Source organism: Vidua chalybeata, chromosome 6 (assembly GCF_026979565.1).
Source record: "Vidua chalybeata isolate OUT-0048 chromosome 6, bVidCha1 merged haplotype, whole genome shotgun sequence".
NCBI classification, from domain to species: Eukaryota; Metazoa; Chordata; class Aves; order Passeriformes; family Viduidae; genus Vidua; species Vidua chalybeata.
The window spans coordinates 3,568,466-3,596,402 of NC_071535.1; the positions used below are offsets into that span (position 1 = coordinate 3,568,466).

Sequence of the window (27,937 nt, forward strand, 5' to 3'; positions counted from 1 at the left end):
GGGAGAGAATTAACCCAGGGGCTGGCTGGGTGTGTCTGCAGCACTGGGATCTCTTACCCCACAGTCTCTAGGTGAGATGCAGGTGGTTTTGGCATTATCTGGTTGCAAGAGCCAGGTGATGGTCTCCCTAAAAAATCCAGAGGGAAGGAACATGACATCCACCTTTCCAGCAGCTGCTTCCTGGCTTTCAAAGCCCTGCTTGGACCAAAGAGGTGTAGAAAGGTGAACTAATCCCTTCCACTTGATGTACCTCCCCAAAATCTCTGTGCCTGCCCTCCCTCCTTGTCACTAGAGCCAAAGGAGGAACCAGAGAAAGCAGCACAGCTACTTCTAGTCCTGGAGACTTCCTCTGCTTGGGCAGCATCTCTTATAAATTTGTTGGACTTTACAGACCAATAAATTGAGGTTTTTAGTTAAAAGCTGGTTTTAGGCTAGAAACTTACTAAGTTGCCACACTTAAACAACTCTCTTGGTGTTGGCTCTCAAGGGGAACGTGTCCAGTGCCTGAATGTGTCTGTGTCAGCTCATGATAAACGTGGCATTGAACCTGCTGCTCTTCAGCTCTAGAGCACAGAACCTCCCTGAAGTGGAGGCCTTTGAGTGCAACAACTCAAAGATTACCATGGAAACATAACCTGTAGTTAGTTCTGTAATGTGCTCATGTGATACTCCTAGGAGAAGAGCCTGGAGTCTCCTGGTGGTTGCATCCTGTGTGCAGTGCCCTGGGCTCTGGCCTTCCTCAGCTTTGAATGGAAGGTGACTGTGGAGGTGTGACAGAACAGAGGAGTCTGGGGCTGCTGCTGCAGTGTCAACAGCATCCAAGGGGTCCTTCACAGCTCTGGAATTCCTGAGTGTAAAATCCCATCCTTGAGAGTGGTGTCCTCAGCTGGATGTCATGCTGCTGTCACTTTGTGGGGGGGCATTGATGTGCAACATAAGGACCCGTATGGGAAAGTCACCAAATTTGCCATTATCAATATGCTAAAGGAAAGGTTTGTTGCCCAGGGAAGTGGTGGCTCCTTCATCTCTGGAAGTGTCCAAGGATGAGTTGGATGGGACTTGGAGCAACCCAAGAGAGTGGAAGCGTCCTGCTCATGGAAGGAAGCGGAATGAAATGAGCTTTAAGGTCCCTTCCAACCCAAACCGTTGTGTGATTTTGGGTGTTAGTAGGAGATTAGATATCCCCTGGGATCTCTGATTAATATAATTACTCTTGCTAATTTCCCTTTTGAGCTTTAACCACATTTTATCTACTGAAAAGAGTGTGTGGTGGCTGATGTCCAGATAAAGCCTGTGACCCATGTGTGCCTTGCAACTGGATTAAGGAATGCACAGGCAGAAGGATGGCTCTAGCTCAAGAATGAACCACTAGCTTTGTTTTCACAACTGATAAAACTTAAACTGTAGGAGTTCTCCTTGCAACTGCCTGGAAACAGATTTCTCTAATGGGAAGTTCTCTCCTACTGCAGGAAGTTCTTCAGGGGTGGATATTGCAGCCTTGGTGGCTCTTTTCCTTTCTCATGTGGTTCCTCTTGAGGTGAGGGCTGGTGCCTGCTCTGGGCCACCTTCTCTATTTCCAGACAGGCATATTGTGCAACTATAACTTCTTCCCTCTCTGTTTTTCCAGGGTTTCTGGTATGCACTTAAAGCCATATCTCAAGTTACAGAAGAAAGAGCGATCCCCAGAAATAAGCCAGGATTCCCTGCGAGGCCACCAGGGACCAGCACAAGGAGAAAAATACACCAACTGCACCAAACTGAGCGTTTTCCCAAAACCCTCCCTCGTGACGCCATCTCAAAAGCTTCTGGGGATTATTTATCCAAATACTATGTGCAATATGAGCGGGAAAGGCCCGGCGGACGGTCCAAGTGCAAGGGAAAAGAAGAACGCCCTGTCTGCCACGATCCACCAGGGGGAAGAAGGGGAAGGGCCGCTGGATGTCTGGGCTGTGGTGAAACCTGGCAACACCAAGGAGAAAATCGCCTTCTTCGCAGCCCAGCAGTGCAGCAGCAGCACCCGCACGGGCTCCATGAAAATCAAGAGCACGTGGGACATCGACGGGAGAACGGCCAAGCGCAGGAAAAAATCGGTGGATCTTAAAAAAGCCAAAATCCAACTGGAAAGGATGAGGGAGGCCAACGCCAGGTGCTCCCAGCCGGAGCCCTTCGCCTGTGGCATTGAGCACTGCTCAGTGCACTTCGGGAGCGACGGCGGGGAGGGCGCGTTCCCGGGCCGCTCGCTGTCGGTCATCGAGATGGTGGCCTTCCTGGAGCAGCGGGCCAGCGCCCTGCTGGTGGACTGTGCCAAGACCTGCACGGCCGCCTCTGCCACCAGGCCGAGCGCCCAGCCCAAGGCCGCCCTGCCCGGCTCCGACCCCTTCTCCTCGGCCGGGGCGTGCGAGGCGCACGCGGAGCGGGGCCCCGGCGAGCCGCAGGGCGAGCCCGTGCGCGTGCTGGACATGGTGGCCAAGCTGGAGTCCGAGTGCCTGAGGCGGCAGAGCGAGCGGGAGGCCGGGAGCCTCTCCCGCAACAACAGCTTCCGCAGGAACGTCGGCAGGGTGCTCCTGGCCAGCGGCACCCAGCCCCAGGGAGAGGTGGGGAAGGGGGTCCCGGCTCAGGGGGACGGCCTGGGGGAGGCAGGGGTGGCGGAGGCGGGGTATGGAGGTCGCTGTGGCCCTCTGGGTGACACCGAGCTGTGGGATGGCGGTGCCTCCGCCCAGCAGCCGTTCCCTTCGGGGCTGGATACCCGGGTGGGGAATGTGAATTCGGGACTTGCCCACGCGGTGTTGGCGATGACAGCTGGCAGGAGTGACACTGAAACGCGGGTTGAGCCTCCCAGGGCTCTGCTGTCCCCGTGTCCTGCTGCTGCCAGGCTGCCACCGGATCCCTTGCAGAGCAAGAACGCGACTGTTGATTGTACATCGAAAGAGCCTGTAATTTTCCCAAAGCATCCTGCTAGGAAGGAGCCCTTGTGCATCAGTATATCAGTCACCAAGACAGAGGAAGGGTGCAGGAAGGAGAAGCTCTCTGGTTCTGGTGAGGATTCACTCCCAGGGAGGCTGTTTTTCCTCCAGGGTGAGCAGCCTGCTGCTCAGGAGCAACAGCCACAGCGGGAGGGCACCCAGGAGAAGCCAGGGGAGGTAGCCCAAAACGAGGATGAGGATTCTCTGGCATCTGGTAGATCGTGTGTCAGAAGCAGTGTCCCTACAGAGCCATCAGCCCCTTCTGTCCCTCCCACAGAAGGGGCTTTGCAAGTACTTGATGCTTCCTGCCTAAAGCGGCAGGTTTCACATGACTTTCTGGAGACCAGGTTTAAAATCCAGCAGCTTTTGGAGCCTCAGCAGTACATGGCCTTCTTGCCTCACCACATCATCGTGAAGATCTTTGGGTTGCTTCCCACCAGGAGCCTGGTTGCCCTAAAATGCACTTGCTACTACTTCAAATTCATCATCGAGTACTACAACATCAGGCCGGCGGACTCGCGCTGGGTGCGCGATCCTCGCTACCGGGAAGACCCCTGCAAGCAGTGCAAGAAGAAATACGTGAAGGGGGACGTGTCCCTGTGCCGGTGGCACCCCAAGCCCTACTGCCAGGCTCTGCCCTACGGGCCTGGCTACTGGATGTGCTGTCACCGCTCCCAGAAGGGCATCCCGGGCTGTAAGTTGGGTCTCCATGACAATCACTGGGTCCCTGCCTGCCACAGCTTTAACCGCGCGATCCATAAGAAAACCCGAGGAGCGGGAGCAGAGGTGGAAGAGGAATATTAGTGCACAAACACTTTCCTGCAAGATTGTTTGGGAGAGGAGGAGGAGGAAGAAATTCTCATGCCTTGTGCTGTTTACAGTGTATATAATTGTCGTGATTTTTTTTTTCCCCCCCACAGGGCTATGAAACTGCACATACTCAAACACAAGAGCCTTTACCTTTTAGATTAAAAGAGAGCTTTTAGTCCATCTCTGTAAATAACACTATAAAAACTAATTGTACATACAGAGTCTACAGCTGGCTGAACAAGGTAACCCCTACAATGCAGCTATCCCAGTGTTGCGGCTATAGGTGTGTGTGTTTTTAAGTGTCTTGTTTCAAAATCTGTATATCCTGTATAATATATGAATGTTTCTGAGAAGAAACTCTAAATAGGTAAAGGTCAACTTGTTTAAAGAAGCTGCAGACAACTTAACTGGACAACCTGAAACTTAGACTACAGAAGAGATCCATTATAGTAGCGTGGCAGTGGATTAAAAAAGAAAGAGAGGAATATTATTGTATAGTCAGAATATAAAAAAAGTTCTTGTCTACCTTACCCATGTTGTCTGGTTGGGTTTTTTTTTTACATCAATAAAATGTGCATTCTAGATCTGCCTTACCAGACTTTCTCTTGTAAGATTTTGGCCCCAAAATAAAAATGCTGTAAAACACGTGGCAGAAATTTGGTGCTGTGCTGTAGTTCAGACATGCAATGTGCTTTCTCTAGGAAACCTGTCCTACTAACAAAGGAACAAAAACCCCCCAGATCTCTAGTACTTGGAGAACTCCCTGCTGTAACATTCACAGATTCCAGCTTTTCCTTTCCTTCCTGCCAGCCCTGCGTGCAGCAGAGGCTCCTTTCATTGGGGATTCTGGTGCTAGGTGTGCAAAGCTTGCAAAAACCAGGCACTTTCTGGTCCTCCTGCTCCTTGGCTCTTGTGTGGGCACCTGCTCTGTTCCCTGGATGCTCGAGGAGGGAGTGTGGGTCCAGCAGGATGAGTGTGGAGTTGCCTTGGCTCTGTGATGTGCTGGAAGCTTTCCTATCTGCTCTGTATGGAACTTCTCCCTTGCAAGAAGACTCCTTGCAGTGCTTTGCTCTGCTGCAGCCCCTGGCCTCTCCCGGGGCCGTGGGTCGGTGCTTTCCAGGGGAACTGCAGAGGTTTGTGTCGGATCAACAGCGATTCCTCACGCTCAGAACGGGAGCGTGGCACGCATGGCAGAATTTCCCTGGATCCTTTCCTGTCCTGTGAGCCAGACCTCAGCCTCCTGTTCCAGCCCTCGCAGGGTGGATGGTTTGGAAGCCTGGGAAAGGACCCTGGCCAGTGCAGCAGTGACTCCAGCTCAGCCAGGGGAGCAGCAGCCGTGTTCCAGGGAGCCCAGCAGAGCGTGGCAGCCGTGCCTGTGCCCTGGCCGTGTCCCTTCTCTCCCCACACCTGGTGCTGTTGCTGTTCCTCTGCCCCTTCTCAGGGCACGGGTGGACTCCTGGCTCTGACCATTCCAAATCTCTGACCTGGTGCAAGAAGAGCTGGTGCCACCTTCCCATGGGGCTCGCCTCGGGCCTTCCTCTGCCCTGCAAACCCCAAGGAGCTGCTGGAAAGGGCAGGGATGGGCTAACCTGGCTCATCCTGTTCTGTCCTTTGGTGCTGGATCAGCAAGGTGTGGAAAACTGCTGGCTCTGGGGGCCAGGCTGAGCCACCCACCTCCACCTGCCCTGGGCTCGCAGGGAGTGATGCACCTGGTTTCAGAGCATGAGGAGGACAAAAGGGTTTGAAGGCTTTTGTTCTTTCCTTTAACAGTGGGAGAAGGAAAATCAAGTCCTGACAGCCTGAAATGTGGGTTTGGTGAGCTCAGGCTTTTCAGGGAAGTTTAAAGGATGTGCTGGTTTTATATTTTGCCTTCACCTGCTCCTGCCACCCACCGGGTGTCATCCACCCCTCCTGGAGCTGCTCAGCCTCCCTGCACTGCAGACATGATGACAACCAGGAGGAATGAAATTAGGAATCTAAAAGAAGGGTGTGGCTGCCTTGTAACCAGCTGGGAAGAAGGAGAGGAAAAGTGGGATCCCTCCTTAACCCCTGACTTCATCCCCTAACGGGGCTCAGGCTTCACCCAAACTTCCATCTGCTCCCTCGGCTGTGCCCGGACCAGCAGCAAAACAACCTCCAGGCTGTTGTTTTGCCAAAGCCATTGGCATCAGAAGCCTTCAGCTTAATTCTGATTAGGGGAAAAGGGAAAGAAGCTGCTTTCCTGCCCCCCCACCCAAGACTCTGGAAAACTTGAGGCTGACAGCAGCGAGGAAAGTCCCTGCGAGGCTGGAATGGAGTGGCAGAGGAAAATATTTTGTAATTAGATAAGGGGCCAGTGAGGTCATTTTATTTGGAACAGGGTGTGAGATTTTGGTCACTTCTGTTGAACAAGGGGAAAAATGAGGATAAAATAATATCATGAGGTTATTTTGTTCTTGGAGCAGGTAAAGCCAGAGGACAACTCGCTGTCTCCCCTACTCCATCCCTGCCCCTTCCCCCAGGCTGGCTGGGGAGAGTGGGCTGGTTTATACATCATTTATTACATTGTCTGCTGGAACTGTCCCTCCTGCACAGCATTGCTGTTAAAAATTGTTTCACAGAGCAGGCTTTTGCATCCAGAAGTGGGTTGGTTCTGAGTGTTGCCATGCTGAGCTGCCTGCAGGCTTTTTTTTTTTTCCCCTGTAACATTGTAAAATGCAGATTTCTGTTTCCTTAAGGGATGGTTCAGGGAGAGGCCAAGGTCTGATGAATGTTAGGGTTTTGGTTTTTTTTTCCTAAGAAGCAATTATTAAAAAAAAAAATAAAATCCAGTGTTGGATTTACAAAGTTCAGTGTTCAGAACTGAGGATGAAGGACTGCACCATGTGCTTGACTTCCCTGCCTGGGAACATTTGGAGTGTCTGGACTGAATTTCCAGATAGGCCTGTGAAGAAGTTGTAATAACATTTCCATTGTCCATAAGCTTCCAGTTTTCATCAAGCTCTGGGGCTCTCCTGGCATGGACAGCACTGAGAAAGCTGCCTGTGGCTGAGCCTTGTGGTTAGGCTCTTGCTCCATCCTGGCTGTTCCTGCAGCAGATTTTCCCTTTGCTGGGCCCTGTTCCCTGTGGAGAAATCCTGGGATGCTGCAGCAGAGCTCAGTTCCTTGTGTTGGACCCAGGTCCCTCCCTGCAGGGCCTGTCCCCGTGCCAGCCCCTGGAGCTGTTGGGAAGGCCATGGAAAAGCTCTCAGGGCTGGAGCCCCTCTGCTCTGGAGCCAGACTGGGAGAGCTGGGGGTGCTCACCTGGAGAGGAGAAGCTCCAGGGAGAGCTCAGAGCCCCTTGCAGGGCCTGAAGGGGCTCCAGGAGAGCTGGAGAGGGACTGGGGACAAGGGATGGAGGGACAGGACACGGGGAATGGCTCCCACTGCCAGGGGGCAGGGATGGATGGGATACTGGGAAAAAAAATCTTGTGAAGGTGCTGAGGCCCTGGCACAGGGTGCCCAGAGAAGCTGTGGCTGCCCCTGGGTCCCTGGCAGTGTCCAAGGCCAGGCTGGACAGGGCTTGGAGCAACCTGGGACAGTGGAAGGTGTCCCTGCCATGGCAGGAGGTAGAACGAGGTGATCTTTAAAGGTCTCTCCCAACCCAAACCATTCTAGGATTTCACATCTGCACAAAACTGCACTGACAGATCCAACCTAAGGCTCGACTCCCATTTCTTGCGTGGTGGAAATGGTGCTGAAGCCTCACCCAGGGCTGTTTCCCCTTCCCACCTGCCTTTGGCTGGTCCAGGCAGTCCTGGTGTAGGGACAGGTGAGGGCATTATCAGCTGCTCTCCTGCCACAAACCAGAGTGGGCAGAGGACAAAAGCTGCTGCTGCTGGTCCTGCTTAAGCAGAAGTGGCCTGAGCATGGTCTGCACGAGCTGAGCTCGGGCCCACGCTTGGCTTTGCCCCTGGCCATGACCTGACTGTGCTGGGACCGAGGCCGTGAAGTGGCCAGCTCTGTGTGCAGGAGCCCCAGCTGGCTGCTACTCCCACTCCTGAGTGTCCAGCAGCCAGGAATCACAGAGCCATCAGTCCTCCCCATCTGATATGTCACAAAAATGGAGTGGGAGGGGTTGTTTCTCCTCCACTGTCCAGCAGCCTGTGAACCACGGGCTGCCAGGCCACCAGCGCCCGTGGGCAGAGCCTGCTTGGCCCTTTCCCATCCCTGTCTCTCTTGACACTGCTTCACTTGAACAACTCCATCCTTCAAAAGACACCTTGAACAACTCCATCCTTCAAAAGACACCTTCCTGCATCCTGAAATGAGCTTGTAACGAGGAGCCTTTGCATGCAGAAGGAATCCACCACCTGCAGAAACATCCCCCAGCACGGGAGCAGCCCCGAGCCAGGCTCACCCAAGAGGTTTATCCGTTTACATGTACACAGAGGGATGTGTGTGTGTGTGTGTGTGTGTTGTGCAGGACTCCACCCCTGCTCCCATGGAGATGCAGTTATTTTATGTAAGAGTATTTTTTTAGAATGGGTATTGCTTATTCCACCGCTGTATGACTGATTGCACTGTAACAGGTCTGGTCCCTGTGATGCTTTGAAGGCTGGAAATCCTTGTGTACTTTGCCCAGCACGGTGAAAAACAAACCACACAGAACTAACAGTCATAAATATACAACTTAAAAAAAATTACTGTTAAAGATTTATTGCAATAATACAATAAAATTTAGAAGAAAAAAAAAAAAAAAAAAAAAAAACCCTAAAAAGAACCAAACCATTTGTGTTTAGTTACATCTTAAGTCCAGAAGTTGTGAGAGAGGGGCCGTGAGTTTCCCCAGGTGAAAAAGCCACCCCGGGAGTCCCACCTGAGACCCTGCACAGGCACCTGATTTTCGGCACAGGGCTGGGCCCCCGAAATCAGGCTCTTCCTTGGCAGCCCAAATTGGCCACCCCAGGTCACTGGTTACGACCTCAAGTCCCGGCCCGAAGTGAAATTCCCGTGTTCATGCTACACAGAAAGTTTTGTAAACTCTCAGCTGGCTGCCTTCAAATATTTATAATTATGGATATTCCTGCCCTCCCTCCCTCACCACCCCCATAAATAACCTGGGAGACAAATCCTGGCGATTGCACTCAAGGTTTGGACACACACAATTTTTCCTCAGCTACACATGTGCAAAACACTTTTTAAAAAACCACCACAACCTTGTGTTCTGTTACAAAAAAAAGGTTCCACGAAAAGCCCCACCCGAATGCATTTGAACACCCTCACGGTGCCCTTGTGCACACTCAGAGTATGACACGGTTGCAAATAAATTATTTTGGAAAACATGGATAGGAAGTATATGGCTTAGAAAAGTTATTGTGTTGGATTTTCTTTCCCTAAGTTCAGTGACAGTGCACGAAGCTGAGCCATGGCCTGACCTTCCGGGGCTCAAAGCACAAAGGCAGCAATGAAAAAGGGACTGAAATGCCTGTTAAAAAACAACAAAAAAAAGGTATTTAGATGGCAGGATCCAGTGCAAAATCCACGGGGAAAGCAGAAGGGGCTGGGCTGTGAGCCCAGTTTCCAATACTGGCGTGTGCTGGTTGCTCAGAGCTGCGAGTGATAAAGTGCTGTGAGCCAAGAGAGCCCAGAGCCCCGGGCTCGGCCTGGCAGCAGGGCTGGGGGCACTGGCCCCCATCAGGCTGCAGCAGCCCAGGGGCCTGGGCTGTTCTCCTAAAACAAACCCAACTCTTGGAGCAGAGGAGCGGCAGGAGCGAGGCTGGCGTTGTCTGACAACGAGCGCGGTGCTCGCGCGGAGTTAAGGGTCTTTGGTTAAAAAAAAAAAAAAAAAAAAAAAAAAAAAAAAAAGAGAAAAAGAAAAATTAAGAAGAAACTACTGACAACAGATGCCCAGCTCAGGGCCAAAGATAAGCAGCTGCCGTGGAGGGGTGGGTGGCACATGGGTGTCACTGCCACACCTGGCTTCCCACCCCTCCTGGGTGGGGACAGAGGCAGCACTGGCCAGCCTGGAGAGGGAGAGAGAAATCCACCACAAAACACCCTGTGAGGGGGCTGGGAAAGCCAGCCCTGGAGCTGGGATCGGGCAGGGATGTGGCCTCTGTCACCACGTCCTCATTAGGGGCTGTGTCCCCACGAGCTGTGGGGCAGTGGCAGAAATCCTCCCTCGTGGAGGGAGGGTTGGGAGGCTTTTCCCTTGGCTGGCCCTGTGGGGGAACTGTCCCAGCTCTAAATGTAAACGTTGGAAGCTCTGCTGAGCAAACCACTCGTGGGTGTCCCACCCTGCAAGGCAGAGGAAGAGGAGCAGCCCTTGCTCACCAAGTGACCATTCAGCACCCACCTCCTGGGGTTCCACGAGCCAGCTGTGCCAGGGGAACAAACCAACTTCTTGGCAGTCAGTAAACAACAAACCCCACCATGAACACACAATAAAATAGGGTTAAAAACACATGTAGTGTGGAGGGCGTGTGACTTCACCAAACTGGCTTGAAATGGGGTTTTTCTAATGCTAAAAAGTGGCAACGTGGTGTGGTAACCGATGGGTATTATTGCAACAGTGCAATTCTGTATCAGCATTGAATGTGGGTCTAGCAAGAGAATGTCCAGTGTTTCTTTGGTGTATGGTATTAAGAGTACAGAGCCTGTGACAAAACTTCTACACCTACCAGTGGAAACAGCATGAAACAAGCCAGTTTTCTATGGCAAAACTGGGTAAAGATTCACAACCAAATCTAAACCAAGAGCAATTTGCTGTGTGAATTCCCTGTCCATGCTGATCTTTTGTAATAAAAATATGGCAACAGAGATTAGAAAAAATGTTAAAAATGCATAATTTTCATGTCCTGAATGAAAAAAATTTAGAAATACGCATTTTTGCATTACGCAAGACATTTAAAACACACACACAAAGGAAAACCCTGTAAGGAGTTAAGAAAGTGGGAACTGCATTTGCACCACTGTCCAGACCGCACCCTGAGCAGCCTTCCCTGCGCTCGTCCCGATCCAAACACTCCAAAATCTGTTTCTGCTTCAGAAAGCAGAGCTGGAGGTTGCTGGGTCCTTTGCCAATCCTCGATGCAGACAGAACCAAGACACGAAGTGCCCTCGCAGAATCCGTCGGGAGCACGGAGCTAATTTACAAAACGGGGCCGTCACAGTCATCTTGGGGAAATAAAAAGGTTTTCTCCGGTTTACAAAACGGAAGTCTGACCTTTCCTTTGTTCCAGGCACTACTTAACTGAATAGGTAAAAGGTTGACTACAGCACAGTCGGGGAGGGGTTCCTGGCACAGCCCCCTGTGCCCGCTAGCGGTGCCCGGTGTAGGCCTTGAGCCACGAGGTGACGGAGGCGGCGGCGGACGAGATCATCCCGCCCGCGCTGCTGCTGGCGATGGGCTGGGACACCTGGGTGCTCTGGCTCTGCAGCATCTCCACCTGCTGCGAGGGGATGTCACAGAACCTGGGGCTGGGCAGGTTCTCCCAGTCCGTGCCCAGGTCCGTCTCCTCGTCACTCACGTGCTCGTCACCGCTCTCGTCCGTCTCGCCCGCCGCGCTGGGCTCCACGAACTCCATGGAGTCCTCCAGGTCGGCGCTGATTTCGAAGGGGCCGGACCTGTGGGTGAGGACACGGTGCCATCAGTCCCTCTGTCCCCTCACCCCACAGCACCCTGCTCTGCCAGGGCACAGCAGAGATGAAGTGCCCTGTAGTGCTCTGTCAGCTGCAGAGGGAACTTGGCGTCACCCCCGTGGACATAACACAAACACTTGGCCCAGGAAGGGACAGGGTTCCAGACCACGGAGCAGGAACGGTGGGAGAGCAGTTCTGCTCTGGCAGGGATAGAGAAACACACGCAGAGCAGAGAAAGCTACTGGTGATAACTCAGGGCTCCACTGGTGGGAATCCTGGCTTGATGTGGAGCAGCTTTAATTTCCAACACCAGCCCTGACCGAGCCAAGAGAGCTCAGCTCTGTCAGGCTGTACCCTGCAACTCACTGGTCTGGCACAACTCACCAGTGGAGACTTCCCACTCCGCCCTGAGCAACACTTTTTCAACCTCTTTCTCACTCTGAGGTTGGCCAGACACTGGAGACACACCAAACCCACCACACAGAATCACAGAGTGTCTCAGGTTGGAAGTCACCACAGTGGCTCATCTGGTCCCATCTGCCTGCTGCAGCAGGGACGTCCCAGAGCACAGGGCACAGGACTGGGTCCAGATGGCTCTGGAATATCCCCCGTGAGGGAGGCTCCACACCCTCTCTGGTGTCTGTTCAGGGCTCAGTCACTGCACAGGGAAGTTCTTCCTCGTGTTCAGGTGGAACTTGTGGGCGTCAGTTCCTGCTCGTTGCTCTGGTGCCATTGCTGGGCCCCCGGAGCAGAGCCTGGTCTGTCTCTGAGCCCTTCCTGCAGACAGGGACAGACAGGGCTGAGGGTCCCTCTCAGCTGGACAGCCCCAGCTCCCTCAGCCTTTCCTGGGCAAGGAGATGCTCCATTCGTGGGCACTGAGCAGGGCCATGGGCTGCATCTCCAGGGTCCTGCAGGGTCCCACCTGTGCTGAGACTCAGAGTTCCCTGCTGCCACTGCCTGGTGGGAGAGGCGATTGCATCCTGCCCCATCCCACTGCTTTGGGCTGCCTGTATTCCATGGAAAAAGGCAGATTCCCCACAGCAGGCAGAGTCCCTGACAGAGTTCACTCCAAGCCACAAAACTGCCCCGTGAACACGAGCAGGAATTTGATGGAATCATGGAATCATTTAGGTTGGAAAAGACTCCCAAGATCACTGAGTCCCACCATTAAACACAGTAACCATTTAACACAGGCAAGAGTTTATCCAACCTTAGTGGGCGAAGAAGCCTTAAGCAGTGATTTGTCATGGGAAATATTAATCCAGATAATTAAAGCTTGGTAAAATTATAAGCATATGGAAACAGCAGCATATAAAGGAGATTGTCAGGCAACCACAGGCTCAGGTATCTAAAGGAAAACAAAGAGAGCTGGTTGTTGCAGACTTTGCAGCTAGCTGAGAAATTAAAGGCAAACACTCCTCTTTCATAACGTGGAAAGCAATGGGAGCGCTGCCTCCTGGCAAAGCCTTTTGCTTAACAAGGCAACACAAGAAGGAGTCATCAGGGTTGAGGCCAGAAGGGAGCATTAGATCATCTCAAGTGACCTCCTCTCTAACAAAGGCCACTGCGTCCCACCCTTCTCCCTGTCCTGAGCCCAGCAACTCCTGCCTGATGACAGCATCCATCCCAGAAACTCATCCAGCCTTGAGAGGATGACAGAAGGAAACAGAATCCCCACCTTCATTCCTGTGGGTAATTAATGTCTCTGCTAAGTGCATGTGCCTCATTTCAACCAGCTCAGACTCTCTGCTCCCAGTGGAGTCTGTAAAGCCATTCAGCAGCCTGGTGGGTATTTTATCCAACTCTCCTGTAACCCTTTCTTTTACCCTCTGGACCCAGCTGATGCATGGGGAGCTCTGTGACACCTGCACAGGTGCCCACTGCAGCCCCTGCACCCTTCGGAGCAGCTGCTTTCCTTTGAGGACACAGCTCTCCATCCTCTGGCTATTTCCAGCACTCTATTTCAGGCAAGCAGCAGCAAGCACAGATTTTTGTCCAAAATCTTTTACAAAGATGTGGCTCCCCATGTCTGTGGGCTGAATCAGTAGGAATATACCCAGAAAACACAAGGAAGTGGGAACAGGCAGCTCCTCTTAGTGGCACTGCAGGATTTTGAATAAAACCAGATCCGTACAAGAGAACAAAGCAGAAAAGTAGATTTCAGAACATCACTGTGTTTAAGTGGGGAATAAAACACCAGGCACATCAAACAAATATTTGTAGACTGTCTTGGGCACAAGTGACTTGTGTCTGGGCTATCTCAATGGGGAAATCAGTGTTGTTTGCTTTCTTATATTTAACTTGTAAAAAGAGAAATAAATTATTAAACTCAGTGCGTGCATGCCAGAACTGATGTTCTTTTCATCACGTTCTAAGCTAAGAGAACAGTTGTCTTTAATCTTAATTTACATATAAATGAGTATTATTTAAAGGGTCAGCTTTGGTCTAGGCAGTTCATTGACTAGAATTATTTTGGGAAAGGTTTACCTGGGATTCTTTTCAGGGTTTGTATTACTGGATGCTCTCAGGTATTTGCATGTTGGCAAGGCGTGGGCAGGGTCACACTTGGAGCATGGCAAAGCTGCCTGGCATTTGTGCTGCTGTTCCCTGGAGGGAAGGAGTTCCTGCTCCTGAGTGTAGGGGAAATGAGTCCATCATCAGCTGCAAAGCCTCCAGCTGAGCCTGCCATAGGCAGAAGCACAGCAAACACACGTCTGTGAAATTTAATTCCCTACTCAGGAGCTCCTTTTTCTGTCCAGTCTTTCCTCCTCCTGGAACTACCCTGATTTCTGTGCTGAGGACTGATCTATAGGCACAGCAGAAGAGAATTTCCCTCACAAGTTAAAAGGCAAAGGCATCAGTTCCAAAGGGATTCAGCCACAGGAGAGTTCATATTTTGCTTTTCTTACCTGCCCAAGTTCTCGGTGTCTGGGCTGACCAGGTACATGAGGTTCCTGAGGGTATGCAGGGGGTGCAGCAGATCTAAATTTACATGCTGACATGGGGAAGGGGAAAAAAAAACCATGATCAGGTCCTGAAAGAAACCAGCAGGCACAGCTGATATTTAAAAAGCTATTTAAAGATATGAAATGTACATCTCCCCTACCTGAGAGAAGCAGAGGTGAAGGATATTAGCATTCAGCTTCTTCACTGCCCGTGTGAACCTGTGTCTGCTGAGATTCTCTCCACAGAATTCACTGTTAAAACACCACACACACAAAGATACACAGAAAGCAAAATGCTGTGAAAATACACTTACTGGAGGCATCAGCATTCCATGCCCTGGCTTCCTAACAAATCCTGGAGTAAAAATCCTCGCAGCGAGCACTTGTTCAAAGTCTACAGCCAGTTCTAGAGTGCTGAGGAGATTCATCTTAGACTTAGCAGGACTGTGAGCATTTTATCAACAAGCTCTGCTTGCCCTGGCCTCACCAGTTTCCACAGGACAGGTGGTGTGAACTGTAGGGAACTCTGATCCACCAGAGCCAAACTGTTTCAGATCTCCTTCAAAATCTTGCATCATTTCCCGTTCCCAAAAAATATTGGGCTGAACACCCAAACAAAATCAGAGAATCACAGAATGGTTTGGGTTGGAAGGGACTTTCAAGATCATCTGGTTCCAACCCCCTTAGCCACGGGGTGGGAAAAAAAAGCTGAAACCCTACACAGCTTTTGTGCCCTCACTTTGACAACCATTCTTTTAAAACACTTAGAAGAATTTCAGCAGCACATTTAGGATCCCTGGGAGTCTGCCCAGGTCTGCAGCTCCTTCTGTGCAGATCCCAGCTGCTCCACACAGACACCAAAATTCTAACAGTGATCTTAATCCCATATGGGGTGTACTCCTAGCTGTGCTGCCCATGGGTTTTTTTATCCCATTGGGAATGACACTGCTGCCAATCCATATTATAGGACTTGTCCTGCTGCACAGGAGGCAGCAGAGCTGTTCAAGAACTGCTGGATTGGGCTGGGATTTTGTGAAGCACAGTGGGGTCCAGTAAAATGAAAAGTGCCATTTGTGCACTGCCATATTTCATCTCTCATTTGAGGATGCTGAATATGTCAATTAGAGAGGTGTTATTTTCAACTGTGATGGCTGGTCTCCCTCTCAGGAAATAAAAAAGGAGGGAGGGACTGTTAACTGTGGCCTAAAACCCTGCTAGCCCCCCCTTCAAACAGCACAAAAATCCACGAGCCACCTATGCTATCAAAAGCTGTTCCAATCCATGACTTTATTCCTCAAACTAACCTGATCTAAGGTCACTGATTCCCCTGCTGTGTTTTTACTTGCCTGTTGCAGAGCTTCTTGGGAAGATTTACATCAAGTATGAGAGACAAAGTGTTAACGAGCTGAGTTGCATAGCACAATGCAGCACTGATGGTATGAGCAGGGTTATTGTGTTCCATATCTGAAAGAAATAAAAACAACATGAAATCCTTGTTTTAAATGAACTCTCGGTGGGTGTGTTAATATGTTCCTGGAGTCTACTCTGGAATATGTCATTTCTAAGTATGGAGAACAGCCTGGATCTAGCAATCATTTCCAGTGAAATCTGTCAGAAGTTGGAAGAAAATAGTAATTCTTGGAATTCCTGTTAAGATGATGACATGTGAACTGTGTCAAAACTGTGAATAATTAACTTTCTCTATTTCACTGTGCTGTGCATCCCAGTGAGCATTTCATGAAAAAGAAAATTTCAGCATACTAATCATAAAATCACAGAATGCTTTGGGTTGGAAGGGACCTTAAAGACCACCTAGCTCCAACTGAGCAGGGAATCTTCTCCTAAAATCCCTATTCTGAGAAGAGGGATTTTTCAGAGAACAAATGGACCACAGTCTACTACTCCTTTACAACAATGTGAACCTTGATTTTGTCCTTTTCAGATGATGCTGTCTATTTATCTACATGATTTTCATTTTGGTCCTGGTCTCCACAGAAGTCATCTCACCATCCAGCCTGGCTTCCTCCATTCCAGTGGGAAGTATCCCAGCTGCCTAAAACCATGCCTTGCCCCTTACCAGGTCCCTGTGTTGTCTTCTTCTCCTCCACCCAGTTGTAGTAAGCAGAGTAGTCCCCGTTGTTGGGGAGGATGATCCAGGGCCCCGTGATGCTGATGCTGGTGTCCCCGTTGTGGTCGTCACACACCCACCTCCCCGACAGGTACGTGGTTCTCCGTGCCTCTGCCAGCTTGCTCACAGTGCTGGAGGTCATGGCATTGTCACTCTCCGAGGACACGTCCGCAGGGTCCCTGCAGGACCCAGAAGGGGGTGGAAAGAAGTGGTTGGGAATGGAATCAAACACGTGCTTGGCAGGCACTGAGCCAGGTTTCACTCAGGGCAAAGTGCTTGTAGGAACGCTCCTGCAGAAGTCCTCAGTCCCAAAACTACTTTCATTTGTTCTGGGGATTTTAATTGGCTGTTTTTGTAGAATTCAGGAATGGTTTGAGTCGGAAAGGACCTTACAGACCACTTTTGCAAAATTCCTCATTCCCAAAACTACTTTCATTTTCTCTGTTTTTGTAGAATCCTAGAAAAGTTTGTGTTGGAAAGGGCTTTACAGACCATGTCATCCCACCCCTGCCATGGGCAAGGGCATCTTCCACTAGACCAGGCCGCTCCAAGCCCTGTCCAGCCTGGCTCTAAACACTTCCAGGGATAAGGAATCTAGATTTTAAGGAAGTTTAACACTGAACATGCAGCTCAGATCTCTCAGTGAGGAGATGCAAGCACCTCCAGATTCAGATTCTTCTGTCCTGGACCTCTATCTGTGGGTGAGAACACAACTCCTTCTCCTCCCCACAGACCCTAAGGGAACCAGACCACCTACCTCAGACTGACACAACTTCCTTGTGGGTGCCTAAAGCCAAGCAAAATGATCCCAAAAGGCCAAGCCTGCCATACCTCATGCTTGTCTTCACCTCTTCCATGGGGAAGATGACCGAGGTCAGCTCCAGGATGTGCGCGCGCCGGAGGTTCGCCAGGTGCTCGTACTGCGTTTTCAGGTCGTAGGTTTTTTTCTCCACCAGGTCTCCCAGCTTCCTGTTGTGCCTCTGGATCTTCTCCTTCTTCTCCTGGTGCCTCTGAGCCCTGCGATAATGCTTCTGGTTCTCCTCTTTAATCCTCAGCAGCCCCTCTGTGTCTGTGAGAACAGCAGCAGATGTTATCCCTTGGAAAAAAAGGAGCCGGGGAGTGCTTGTAGGAAAAGCTTGAGACAAGCTTTATTAATATTTATGGAAAACAAGATCTATGGCAGCTTAAAACAGAAAACCCTGCTAAACTATTAACTTCTTCCAGCTGCTCAGTGGTACAACTTTTTAATCTCCTCTGAAGATCTCCAGAGAGACTGCAACTGGGATTATTCTTTCCCTATCTTTTACCCGGCTATTTCTGGATTTGGAGCACAAAAGCCAAGGTTTCCCAGTTTAATTAAACTCCTGAGGTAATCATCCTGACAGAAATAGCCTGACTGTACACGTTTGCATCGTGCTGGCCAAAAAAGCCCTGCCCTGCTTGCAGCCAAAATCAGGTGCAGATAGCATCTTCATTTCCCATTCCTGGCACCTCTGCTGCTGTTAGTGTGGGTTATTTGGGATTCTCTCATGGATGTGCTCTCACAGCACTTGGATCCCAACAGTGCAGGCTCCTTGTTCCCACAGGGAACACTGGCTATCTCCCTTTCCACTCACAAAATGGGAAATGTGCTCATGGGCTGAAATGCTGCAACTGCCTGGATTCACTCCATGTGTGAGGCACACTGAGGCTTGGAAAAATGAGCCAAGAGCATCTTGAAGTGTCCAAGGCTGGGCCTGATGATTTTAGAGGTCTTTTGCAACTTTGATGATCCTATAATCTGCTAATTCAGATGTCAAATAAGTGGCTGCAGTAATGCTCCCACAAACAGAGAGTCAGCCACCTCTGTCTTTTAAAAGCACAGGGAAAGATTTCTTGTGCTCTCCCCAAATACATGTTTAAAACTCTCCCTGTGCCCTATTTTGAAGTGTGCCTGCTCCTGCAGACACAGAGGCTGCTCCCTCTGAACATCAGGAATTATTTCCAGTCATCTGCTCTGCTGCAATCCATGGTGTGTCTGGTAGGAAGGAAGATCTGGTATGTGGGAGATGCAAAGTCCCAAATTAAAGGAGGTGAGAAAAGCTCCTCCATGCAGACAAGAACAAATAATCCTCAGGTTTATATAATATAAATAAGTGACCCCTGTTAGAGGAGCAGTAGAAAAATCCACTTTTCTCTGAGCAATGCCAGAATCCCTATGTGTCAGCTGCAATTCTCTTTCCTTTAAGCAGTCCTGTAACATCAACAGAAAATCAATTAACACTTGCAGTCATATTTCCAAACTCTCCCTTTGCAAAAAGAACAGGAGACAGGACGAGGAGGAAAAGGTCCAGCTGTTCAATTTGCACATTCATGTTTGACTTGAAAGGCGACTTTTTCAGAGTGAACTCCCTTCCCTGCAGGTCCAACAGCAATTATTTGGGAGCAGGGGAGACAGTGCACTCACGTTTCCTCTTCATCAGTCCCAGTGCACAGACAACTGTCCTGCCCTCTGCACAGCACCTCTGCTTTATGACCCAGTTTATGAGGTGATTAAAAATCTGTCCCCAGGAGTATTTCAGGACACCACTGTGTCCCACACACCTGCACTGTCTGATAAATGCAAGCCCAGGCACACTGATCTCTGCCCAGAGAGCTCTGCCAGGGCAGAGCAAGCCTGTCTCCTTGAACTGTTCTGCATAGAAAGAAGGCAAACACACAGATTTTAAAACATTATTTTAAGCACCACCAATTATTGAGGTCTCCAGGAGAGTCAACTCCAAAAGCAGGAACCCAGTGTTCTAGAAATGGTTTTTATTTCAGAAAATTAAACTATGCCACATCCAAGAGCAGAGAAACAACCTTTTCACACTTTTTAATGTGGACCAAAAGTGACCAAGTTGGATCCTGATCTGTTGGCTACTCACAGCTAGAATTCATTTCTGGTCTCTCTCCAAAAGCAACTGAGCTAATAATAGGTTAGTTGGGCAATAGTCAGCTCAGTTTTTAGGTTACATCTAATCAAATTCATTCTGAATCAAGAGAAGTTGCAAAAGTTGCAGATAATAAATTCCACAGAAGAGTGGGAAAATGGAGAACTCCACTCCCTGGTTAGTCCTAACACTCTGCCACCTTCAGAGCAGAGCATTTTGAGGAGAGGTGACTAATTCCTTGAAGTCACATTGATTTCCTCTTCTCCTTTCTTCACAGGCAAAAGACAAAAAGTCATAATCTAATCTCCATAACAATAATCTTCTACCTACTGAAAAGCTTGTTTTTCTTCAACTTCCTCTTCTCTAAACCAAACATGAATTTTCTTAGCTATTCTATTTAATTTCCAATACTCAGACTTTCCTCAGATGATTTGTATCTTTCTTAAATTGTTTAAATTGGACACCAGACTTCCACTGAAGCAACAGCAACACCTGGCACAGCAGAATAACTTCTTCCATCTTAAATACAGCAATTTTATTAGTTAACCCAGAAAGAGGCCTGAACCTTTCTGGAGCAGCACAAGATTGATAATTTTTATTTAATTTGCAATTCCCCAGATATCTTCCTGCCAAATCTCACCACCATCCCCCATTCTGGGTTTATGTTTCTCTTTACAACAATGTGAACCTTGATTTTGTCCTTTTCAGATGATGCTATTTATCTACATGATTTTCATTTTGGTCCTGGTCCCCACAGAAGTCATCTCACCATCCAGCCTGGCTTCCTCCATTCCACCCTCTATTCTACTGAGCTATTATGGGAAATGCTGAGGAGAACTGGGTCAGGAACTGGCTCCTGCTGAGCTCCACCTGCCTCACCTCGTCAGCTTGACCAGTGCCACCACTCTTTGAATGCAGCTTTTGTAACTTTTTGTGATCACCTTGCAGGGGTTACACCCAGAGCAAATTCTGTTTGCTCACAAGACAGTTTCAGGCAGTGCCCAAATCCACGTTACGTGCAGCTTCTGCTTCATCCTCCACTGCACCACCTGATCCCCAGAGGAGGGGTTGATTTGACACGAATATCATGACATAAATAACAAAACATGGATTTCACCAGAATGTCACAACCAAGGGATGGCTATTTTTAACCACCTTACCTGTCAGTTACCAGCAAAGCCCCCCTAGGTCTGTGCCATCACTTTGAGGTTCTCCCTTCCTGCACCCTTTGAAAGCAGGTACTGTTTTCAGCTTCCTCACACACCCTCGCTCCCTCACGTGTTCCCAAGTGCTCCACAGGCCACTTCAGCTTGTTCCTTAGGTTCCATAAAGCAAACTAAGGTGTAGCTGTCTGTTTCCTTTCCTTAGCCTGCAGTCCTCTCATGATGTCAGATTTAACCAGGCTAAGCAGCTGATCCCATTTTCTTTGCAGGAAGAGGAAGCAAAGGCAGCACTGAAATGAATGCTTCAGACTTCTCTGCAGTTTTATTTGCTCTCTTTCCTGTTAACTAACACACTTGTCTGCTCCCTCACCTTTTCTTTATCATCCATTTATTATTGTTATTATCCATCCTCCTTTTTAATTGAAAATAATTTTATATCTCAGCCTTTTCGATTTTTCACCTGAAGCCGGTGCTAATCCTTTATGACTCTTCTCAGGCTCTGCCTCTGCTTCCACTCTCTGTATGGCTCCTCTTGAATTTCAAGCCATAAAAATATCCCAGATTCAATCAATATGCTTCTGAATATGCTTCCTCAACTTCCCTTACATGTAGGTTGCAAGGAGAGCTGCATATTCTCTTCTGAAAAATGACCCTGCAAATTTAGTGTAAAGCAATCTATTGGGTTACAAAAACTGAAGTTTCTGAGTGGAGCCTGCACCTTAATTTCAGTGACTCTTGCTCAAGTAGGGATTTTAGAATTTTCAGACAGGTGTGGGTTAAAATTCAGCAGTTTCAGGAAATCTGTGACAGCTGCAGAGCTGTTTGCTCCTCTTTATCAAGAGGAAGTGATCAGAAACACTGCACTGAATAAAGCCATCTCTAGGGACACAGCCAGAGTCACAGGCTGCTAAGCATTTGCTCTTAAAGCTGTTGCAAAACCATCTCCATCCAGCTGAATAATGTCTGCTGTTTGCTAATTAAAACCCAAGCATAAAAAGGCCAAAATCCACTCAGTGATTTGCCTTCAAGTTGATTTAGGAAGCGATGGTTTGGAAATTCACCATTTAAAAAAAAAAAAACTAACGCTCAAATTCACCTCAATTGATTTTTCACTCTAAGGCACAGGGAGTTTTTCCACATCACAAAAGCACAGGCATTACTCACGTCTTGTCATTTCATCATTTTCTTTGCAAATGGTCTGTTTCAGCTGCTCAATCCTCATCTTGCAAGACATTATTTTCCATCTCTGAAAAAGAACATTCAGCAACTCTAGGGCACAAACGACTTCAAACACGCTGAACTAATGATTAACAGCAAAGGCAGCAGCTTTAGTGCAAAAGTAGCAGGATGCTCTTGAATGGATCAAACAACTAAATATTTCATACAGTGTTTTGTGCACAGAAGAATGGCACAAACAAAACGAGTGCTTGGTATAAAGTCAATCAGTAAAATAAGTTATTGAACAACTATCTAGGGAGAAATGAAAAATTCAGACAGCTTGGAACACTCTGCTGGCAGAGCCCATTTCAGTTTTGCTTACAACAGGCTCTTTGGGAAAGCAGCACAATGCCCTCAAGGTAAACTGTAACTTTAACCGATGAGATCTAGGAATTCAGAGAGTTTAAAAACCATGGGACACTTGGAGCAACTCACCAGCTGATCAGTTATTTCTTTCCCTTCCATGGCCTTCAAAACACTAGAGGAAAAAACATGATTGAAAGTTTTATGACTATCTGGACTTCATCTGTCTCCAGCAACAGTGTGTTAAAAGAGACTGTTTCCTTTTATGAGATCTCTTAGCTTTGATATCAATTTTATAAATACAACTTACTGTTTTTGGAATTCTCTCTGTTTGGTTTTAAGATGCATCAGCCTTTCTTTCTTGTCTGAAAACCTGGAAGAGATTAAATACTTTTATTGATATTTTGCACAATTACAGCACTGTAAGTTGTCTGAAAAAGATAATAAAATTGAAGCTTGGGGATTCTCCAAACCTCAGCTATCTGTCTTGATCTGGGGAAGTTAGTGGCTAAATGTGTAAAACTCTTGCAGAATTCTAAAGCATGAGTCTCACTGGAATTGCAACAGAACCTCTAAGCTGGAGAAACATCAGAGTGCCAAACTATCAAACAAATAGCAAATTCCTGCTATTTCTAGATTTATAGCTTTGCAAGATCAGTATTTTGTGTGTTACAAACAACATGGAGTACTTTAAAAACCTTCAGTCACTGGAGAAATTAATAGTACAATCTCACATAGCCCATGACCCAAATGTCTGCTTCAGCTCTGCTTCACTGCATTCTAGGAGATGGGAACTCATCAGAAAGGAATTTTTTCAGGATTCATCACCTTGTGTTTTCACACTTTGAGTGTACAGAAGCCACGTTCTGCTCCCCTTATTGTTCCATAAGTCATTCTATTTTTCTCTACAAAACGTAGAATTGACAATTTCATCCTACCAGAGCTGTGATATTTACAGATGCCCCAGCCCTGGAAGTGTTCAAGGCCAGGCAGGATGGTGCATGAAGGTGCCCCTGCCCATGGCAGAGGTTGGAACTAGATGGTCCTTAAGGTCCCTTCCAACCCAAACCATGTGATTTTATGACTTTACCTTTATTTTATTGATATTTAAGCTTTATTTAGAAAGAACAGTATGCTAAGCCTTTACAGGATGACATCTTGGACTTCCCTCTCTGTCACTCTGTGGATTTGATTTCAGGTAAAACTTCAAAATGCTTCACTTTTTCCCTTCAAGTACTGAAATCTAAAAGCTTGGTGACTACCTTTGGATTCAGAGCATGTGTAACCACCCCCCTAGATGACATCAGCATTAGAACAACAAAACCACTGGCTGCTGCTTCTGTAGTCAAGCAAAAGAATCTGTTTTCCTTCCAAAACAAACCAAAACCAAATGCAGGTGCTTGGCACAAAAGCCAGAGGCCACACGTGAGCTGGAGGAATGTGGTGCAACTGGAGCCCAGCTGAGTCCCCTCTTCCTGTGTGTCCTCACCCCAGGAGTCACCCTGGAAATGACAAAAGGCCCTGCATGAGCCTCCTGTTTACCACAGAGCAGAGCACACCTACTGCACCCTGACCTTTGGCTGCCACCAAAAGTCCCCTGGCCCAGAAACACAGAGCTCAGCGGGCAGCCAGGGAGAGCGCTGGGGTCATTTGCCAATTCTTGCTTCAGAGCTGGATTCATGGGCACAGACCCTGACTGAACAGAATTACCCAATTCCTGTCCATCACATCAGCAAACAGTTGAATGATCTGTCAAAGAACACAGGAATAAATGAAGTTCTGACTGTGGAGGGAAGACAGAAATATTTGTGGAAGCCTGTAGAAATTCCAGCTCACCATCAGCGATGTCAGACAGCTCCTACCAAATCCTGCAGCAGGTTTCTCCTAAACAAACATTTCCAATGCTTTATATAGCTCTGATTCCAATTGCACTGCATCCTGCAGCTCTTTTTCCTTTATATATCTTTAGCCTTTCAATTTGGCAAAGAAACAAAACTTGGGATGAATTATTATAGGAACTCCCATAAAATGTAAACTGAGAGGAGAGAACATCTTGAATTACCCATGAAATGTTTCTCTTTCCTCAAGTCTTATCACATTAAGGTGAGTTTTTCTGTGGTTGCCTGGCTTATTTCCACATGTTCAAGATTAGAGAGAAGCAACCAGAGAGAGGGGCTTCCTAATCTACAGGAGTTGATTAATGCTGAAGGAGCTGAGGGCACCATATTCAATGTAACTCCCCTGCTGAAAAAAGTCAGTATTTCTAATCATAACCCATAGCTCGGAGAAATTAGCCAGGCTCAGATGTCACAGTCACATTGTCTTTGGCTTTTGCCATCTGCAGATACACAAAGCAAAGCAATTCAGCAGTCTGGGAAACACACTCTGAGAATTTATGCACATGACAGGCTGGAGGACACTCCCAGGAGGAAGAAGAACCTCTGAGCTGAGACCAACATCAAGATGCCAGCTTGGCTTTTGAATACACAACACATTACTCATGAAAAGAAGGATGTCAGTGACTGTTCTACTGGAGGACTTCTGGACTACTCATCCTTAATTGTAGCTCTCCTTAAGTAATTAATCTTAACAGCTCCTCAGTCTCTCCCCCTCACAGATATAGGGTGTGATTTTTGCCAGACAGATGAAAAACTTCCAATTTTACTGTAGCTCTTCTAAAAATTAGCTCACAAAATAGTCCCATGAAATCTGAAATAATTAGAACATGAAATTGTTTGTCTTCATATAAGGAAAATTCACAAGAAAATTCTAAAAATAAACCACTGTTGGATACAAGGAGTAATGCTTGGTTTCTTTATATTTAACCAGGAAGATGATGATTCTTTTCCCCCATCTGTAACACTTCAAAAAGACAAATGGGAGGCCCAAGAGCCGCCATACACTTCCACATTCTGAGTTTCTCACACTGAGCCACTCAGCAAAGCCCTTGTCATTACACTCCTCAAGCAGTGGCTGATCTAAAATTAACCCAGCTACTACTAGAAGGCATAAAATAAACAAATAAATAACGATGGCTGTAAACACCAGCTGAAAGGCAGCACCTGCCCCTGCATGGCTCTGCCCTGGTGCTGCCTGGTCACCTTTTCAAACATCTCCCCCTCTCCCAGGGCTCACACCCCAAGAAATTCAGAGACACCCACAAAGAGCTAACAAAAAAACCTGTCCTCTTCCCCACTCTGAAATCAGCCATTCCAAATACTAATTAGAGAATGCAAACAAAATGTTTCAGGCACGGTTTAAACATAATCCCATTATCTTCAAAACCCAAGCTTTTGTCTTTTGTCCCTACACAGTGTTCCTGCAGCCATTGAGGATGTTTAGGTTGTTAACACTGGGTTATTCATACAGGTGTGCTGTTCCTTTGATTCATTAAAACAAATTTGCCATTTTTAATGAATTACACTGCTGCAGTTAATTCATGGAAAAGTTCTCAACAGCAGGAAAAACAAAGCCTGGGGAAATGGAGTGTGTAGGGAGGCCCCAGGTTAATACAAGAGCAGTGACCCCCAGGGATGGAACTGTGATGTCCAGGCAAAAGAGGGGTATAAAACACCAAAAAAAAAAAAAAGATTTAATGCTTGCAGTTAAAAACCACAACGTAAATATACAGGAGCCTTTCCAGCCACAGACAAATGGGGCAGTGAAAGCTTCTCAGGAGGATGCAGTGACAACTGAGAGAGAAAAGCTGATCCTGTCTCGTGTGAGAAGATAAAGAGGGTTTTCTCTTACACTGCTGCTTTGGCTAAAGCTGCTTCTTTATGACTTCATTTTTCTGATGGGCAGAGACTTCTTAAGCCTTGGTTAATACGAAACAACAGTGCTTCAACTCTAACAAAGGCTACAATTGAATTTCTATAATTAAACCTGATGTTTAGCCAAAAACTTAAGGCTGCAAAAGAGACATGGAAATAAAACCAAACTTGGTTTATAGTCCAAACTCCACATCCAACCTTTTAATAGAATCTGCAGAAAACCCCAAGCAGTCTCACACAAGTCCATGTTTTCCACCTATTTTAGACGGGCTAAATCTAGTTTGTGGCTCTCCAACACAGCTTTTTTTTTTTTTTTTAATATCAAAAAAGGGAAAGCCGTCCAGTGAGAGACTAAAGTCTGAGTTCTGCGAGCTGACTCACACTGGCTGACAGCATTTCCCCACTCCCGTGGTCCTTGGTGGGTGAAAGGCGCCACTGTCCCCTTGTTCCTGGGGACACAAGGAGCCTTTGGAGCGAGGACACCCCACACACGCTGCTCGCCACCTTCCCAAAATAGCCCCAGGAATCACTCCCAACAGCTGCTAACGAGGGACCAGGAGCACGGTGCCAGCCAAGAATCAGAGCGGCTCCAGACATGGCCCCGGGGACTTTTGAAGAATCTGGGGTGGCCAGGCTGTGAACAGCAGCGGTGGAGGAGCCACGGGAGCCATTCCACGAGGAAATTTGTTGATGGGCACAGCGCTCATCCAGGCTGCCCCAGGGAGAGCCAGCGCTCCAAAGGGAGCGGCACGAACTGGAGTGGATACTTTTTTTTGTCCACATTTATGGGTGTACACACAAGGAAATGTTTATTTTCTTTCCTACACACCTCCCTAATTTTGCTTGACGATTTAGAAAACTACTGTTTCAAGGAGTGTTGACGAAAATAGGCAACCCGTTTGAAATAACACTGCACGGGTCTCTGTGCCCTGAACCGCCTGCAGCTTCTGCGGCTACATCGACACGGACGCATCTGCATCTCACCGAGTGAAACTCGGGGAAATTCCTTAATTATTATTATTATTAAAACGATTATTACTTCAAGGCCCCAGGGTCCTGCTGTGTCCACCCCCAGAGCGTTCCCCCACCCACACCCCGAGCCCCGGGACAGCGGGGAAAAGGCACAACCCGGCCCCTCATCCCCAGCCCCGAGGCACAGCGACCGCGGCGGGGCAGGGAGAGGCCGCCCCGCTCCCCTCAGCGCCGCCGGTACCTCTCGGAGTCTCGCCCGTCGAAGAAGACGAAATCGCCGCTCTGCACGCACTTGGCGCAGGTGAGGCGGCGGCGCGTGGTGTTGCAGAGCGGGCACCGCTCCACCGCCACGTAGAGACCCTCGGCGTCCTCCTCGGCGCCCCGCAGAGCCCCGGGCCCGGCCCCGCTGCCCCCGCCCGGCCCCGCGGGCTGCGGCCGGCGGCCGCTGGGAGCCGCCATGTTGGGGGCCGCGGGTCACGTGGGACGCTGTTGCCGGGCAGGGCATTGTGGGAAGGGGCGCTGAGGCGGCGGGCGGGAGCGGGGGAGGGCGCGGGCCGGGCCGCGCTCCGCCGCGAAAATCCTGGTTTTTAATAGGAACTGCGCTCCTTTTCCTTCTGCAGGGGGAAAAGGATCGTCCCTGCCCTGCTCCCAGAGCGATGGGGGTGTTGTGTTCCGGTTCGCGGGGCTTCACGGCGGGTAGCCGTAGCATAACCAAGCAGTAACGCTGCTGTGGGGACTGCGGCTACCGACGAAAGCGCGGCCGTGTATTTACAATAACATCAAAATCGCTTTGTCCAGCGGCAAACACCGATGCAGAGGGAGGTTGCCTCAAGCCGGCCTCCATGGTGGAGCGACATGAGGCGTTAAAGACAGATAATGAAGTAGGGTTGGGGAGAAAGGACCTTAAAAATCATGCAGTTCCAAGCTCCTGACCTCGAAAGGGACACCGCCACTGTCCCAGGTTGCTCCAAGCCCCGTCCAGCCTGGCCTTGGACATTTCCAGGGATCCAGGAGCAGCCACAGCTTCTCTGGGCACCCTGTGCCAGGGCCTCACCAGCCCCTTCTGAGTAAAGAAGTCTTTCCTGGTAACAAATATTTCCTAATATGAACCTACTCTCAGTTTAAAGCCATTCCATCTTCTGTCTTAA

At 48.7% G+C, this 27,937-nt stretch overlaps 2 protein-coding genes across 8 annotated transcripts in view; one reads left to right on the forward strand and one right to left on the reverse strand.

The window, feature by feature from the left end:
- FBXO34 (F-box protein 34) overlaps nt 1–4,418 on the forward strand; it is a 39,383-nt gene extending 34,965 nt beyond the window's left edge. For all 7 annotated transcript variants that reach the window (XM_053944460.1, XM_053944457.1, XM_053944458.1 and 4 more), the window contains one exon: nt 1,628–4,418. In XM_053944460.1, the coding sequence (XP_053800435.1) occupies nt 1,628–3,767 (2,140 nt within the window). In that variant the 3' untranslated portion in view covers nt 3,768–4,418. The remainder of the gene's footprint in view (nt 1–1,627) is intronic.
- A 4,000-nt stretch (nt 4,419–8,418) lies between these two features.
- On the reverse strand, nt 8,419–27,248 carry ATG14 (autophagy related 14). The gene is made up of 10 exons (XM_053944464.1): nt 27,031–27,248; nt 22,355–22,417; nt 22,177–22,219; nt 21,688–21,769; nt 17,280–17,517; nt 16,398–16,627; nt 15,667–15,784; nt 14,482–14,572; nt 14,285–14,370; nt 8,419–11,360 (listed from the first exon to the last, which is right to left on the reverse strand). The coding sequence occupies exons 1-10, from the start codon at nt 27,246–27,248 to the stop codon at nt 11,054–11,056; spliced, it is 1,476 nt and encodes a 491-aa protein (XP_053800439.1). The 3' UTR covers nt 8,419–11,053.
- Between the last annotated feature and the right edge of the window lie 689 nt (nt 27,249–27,937).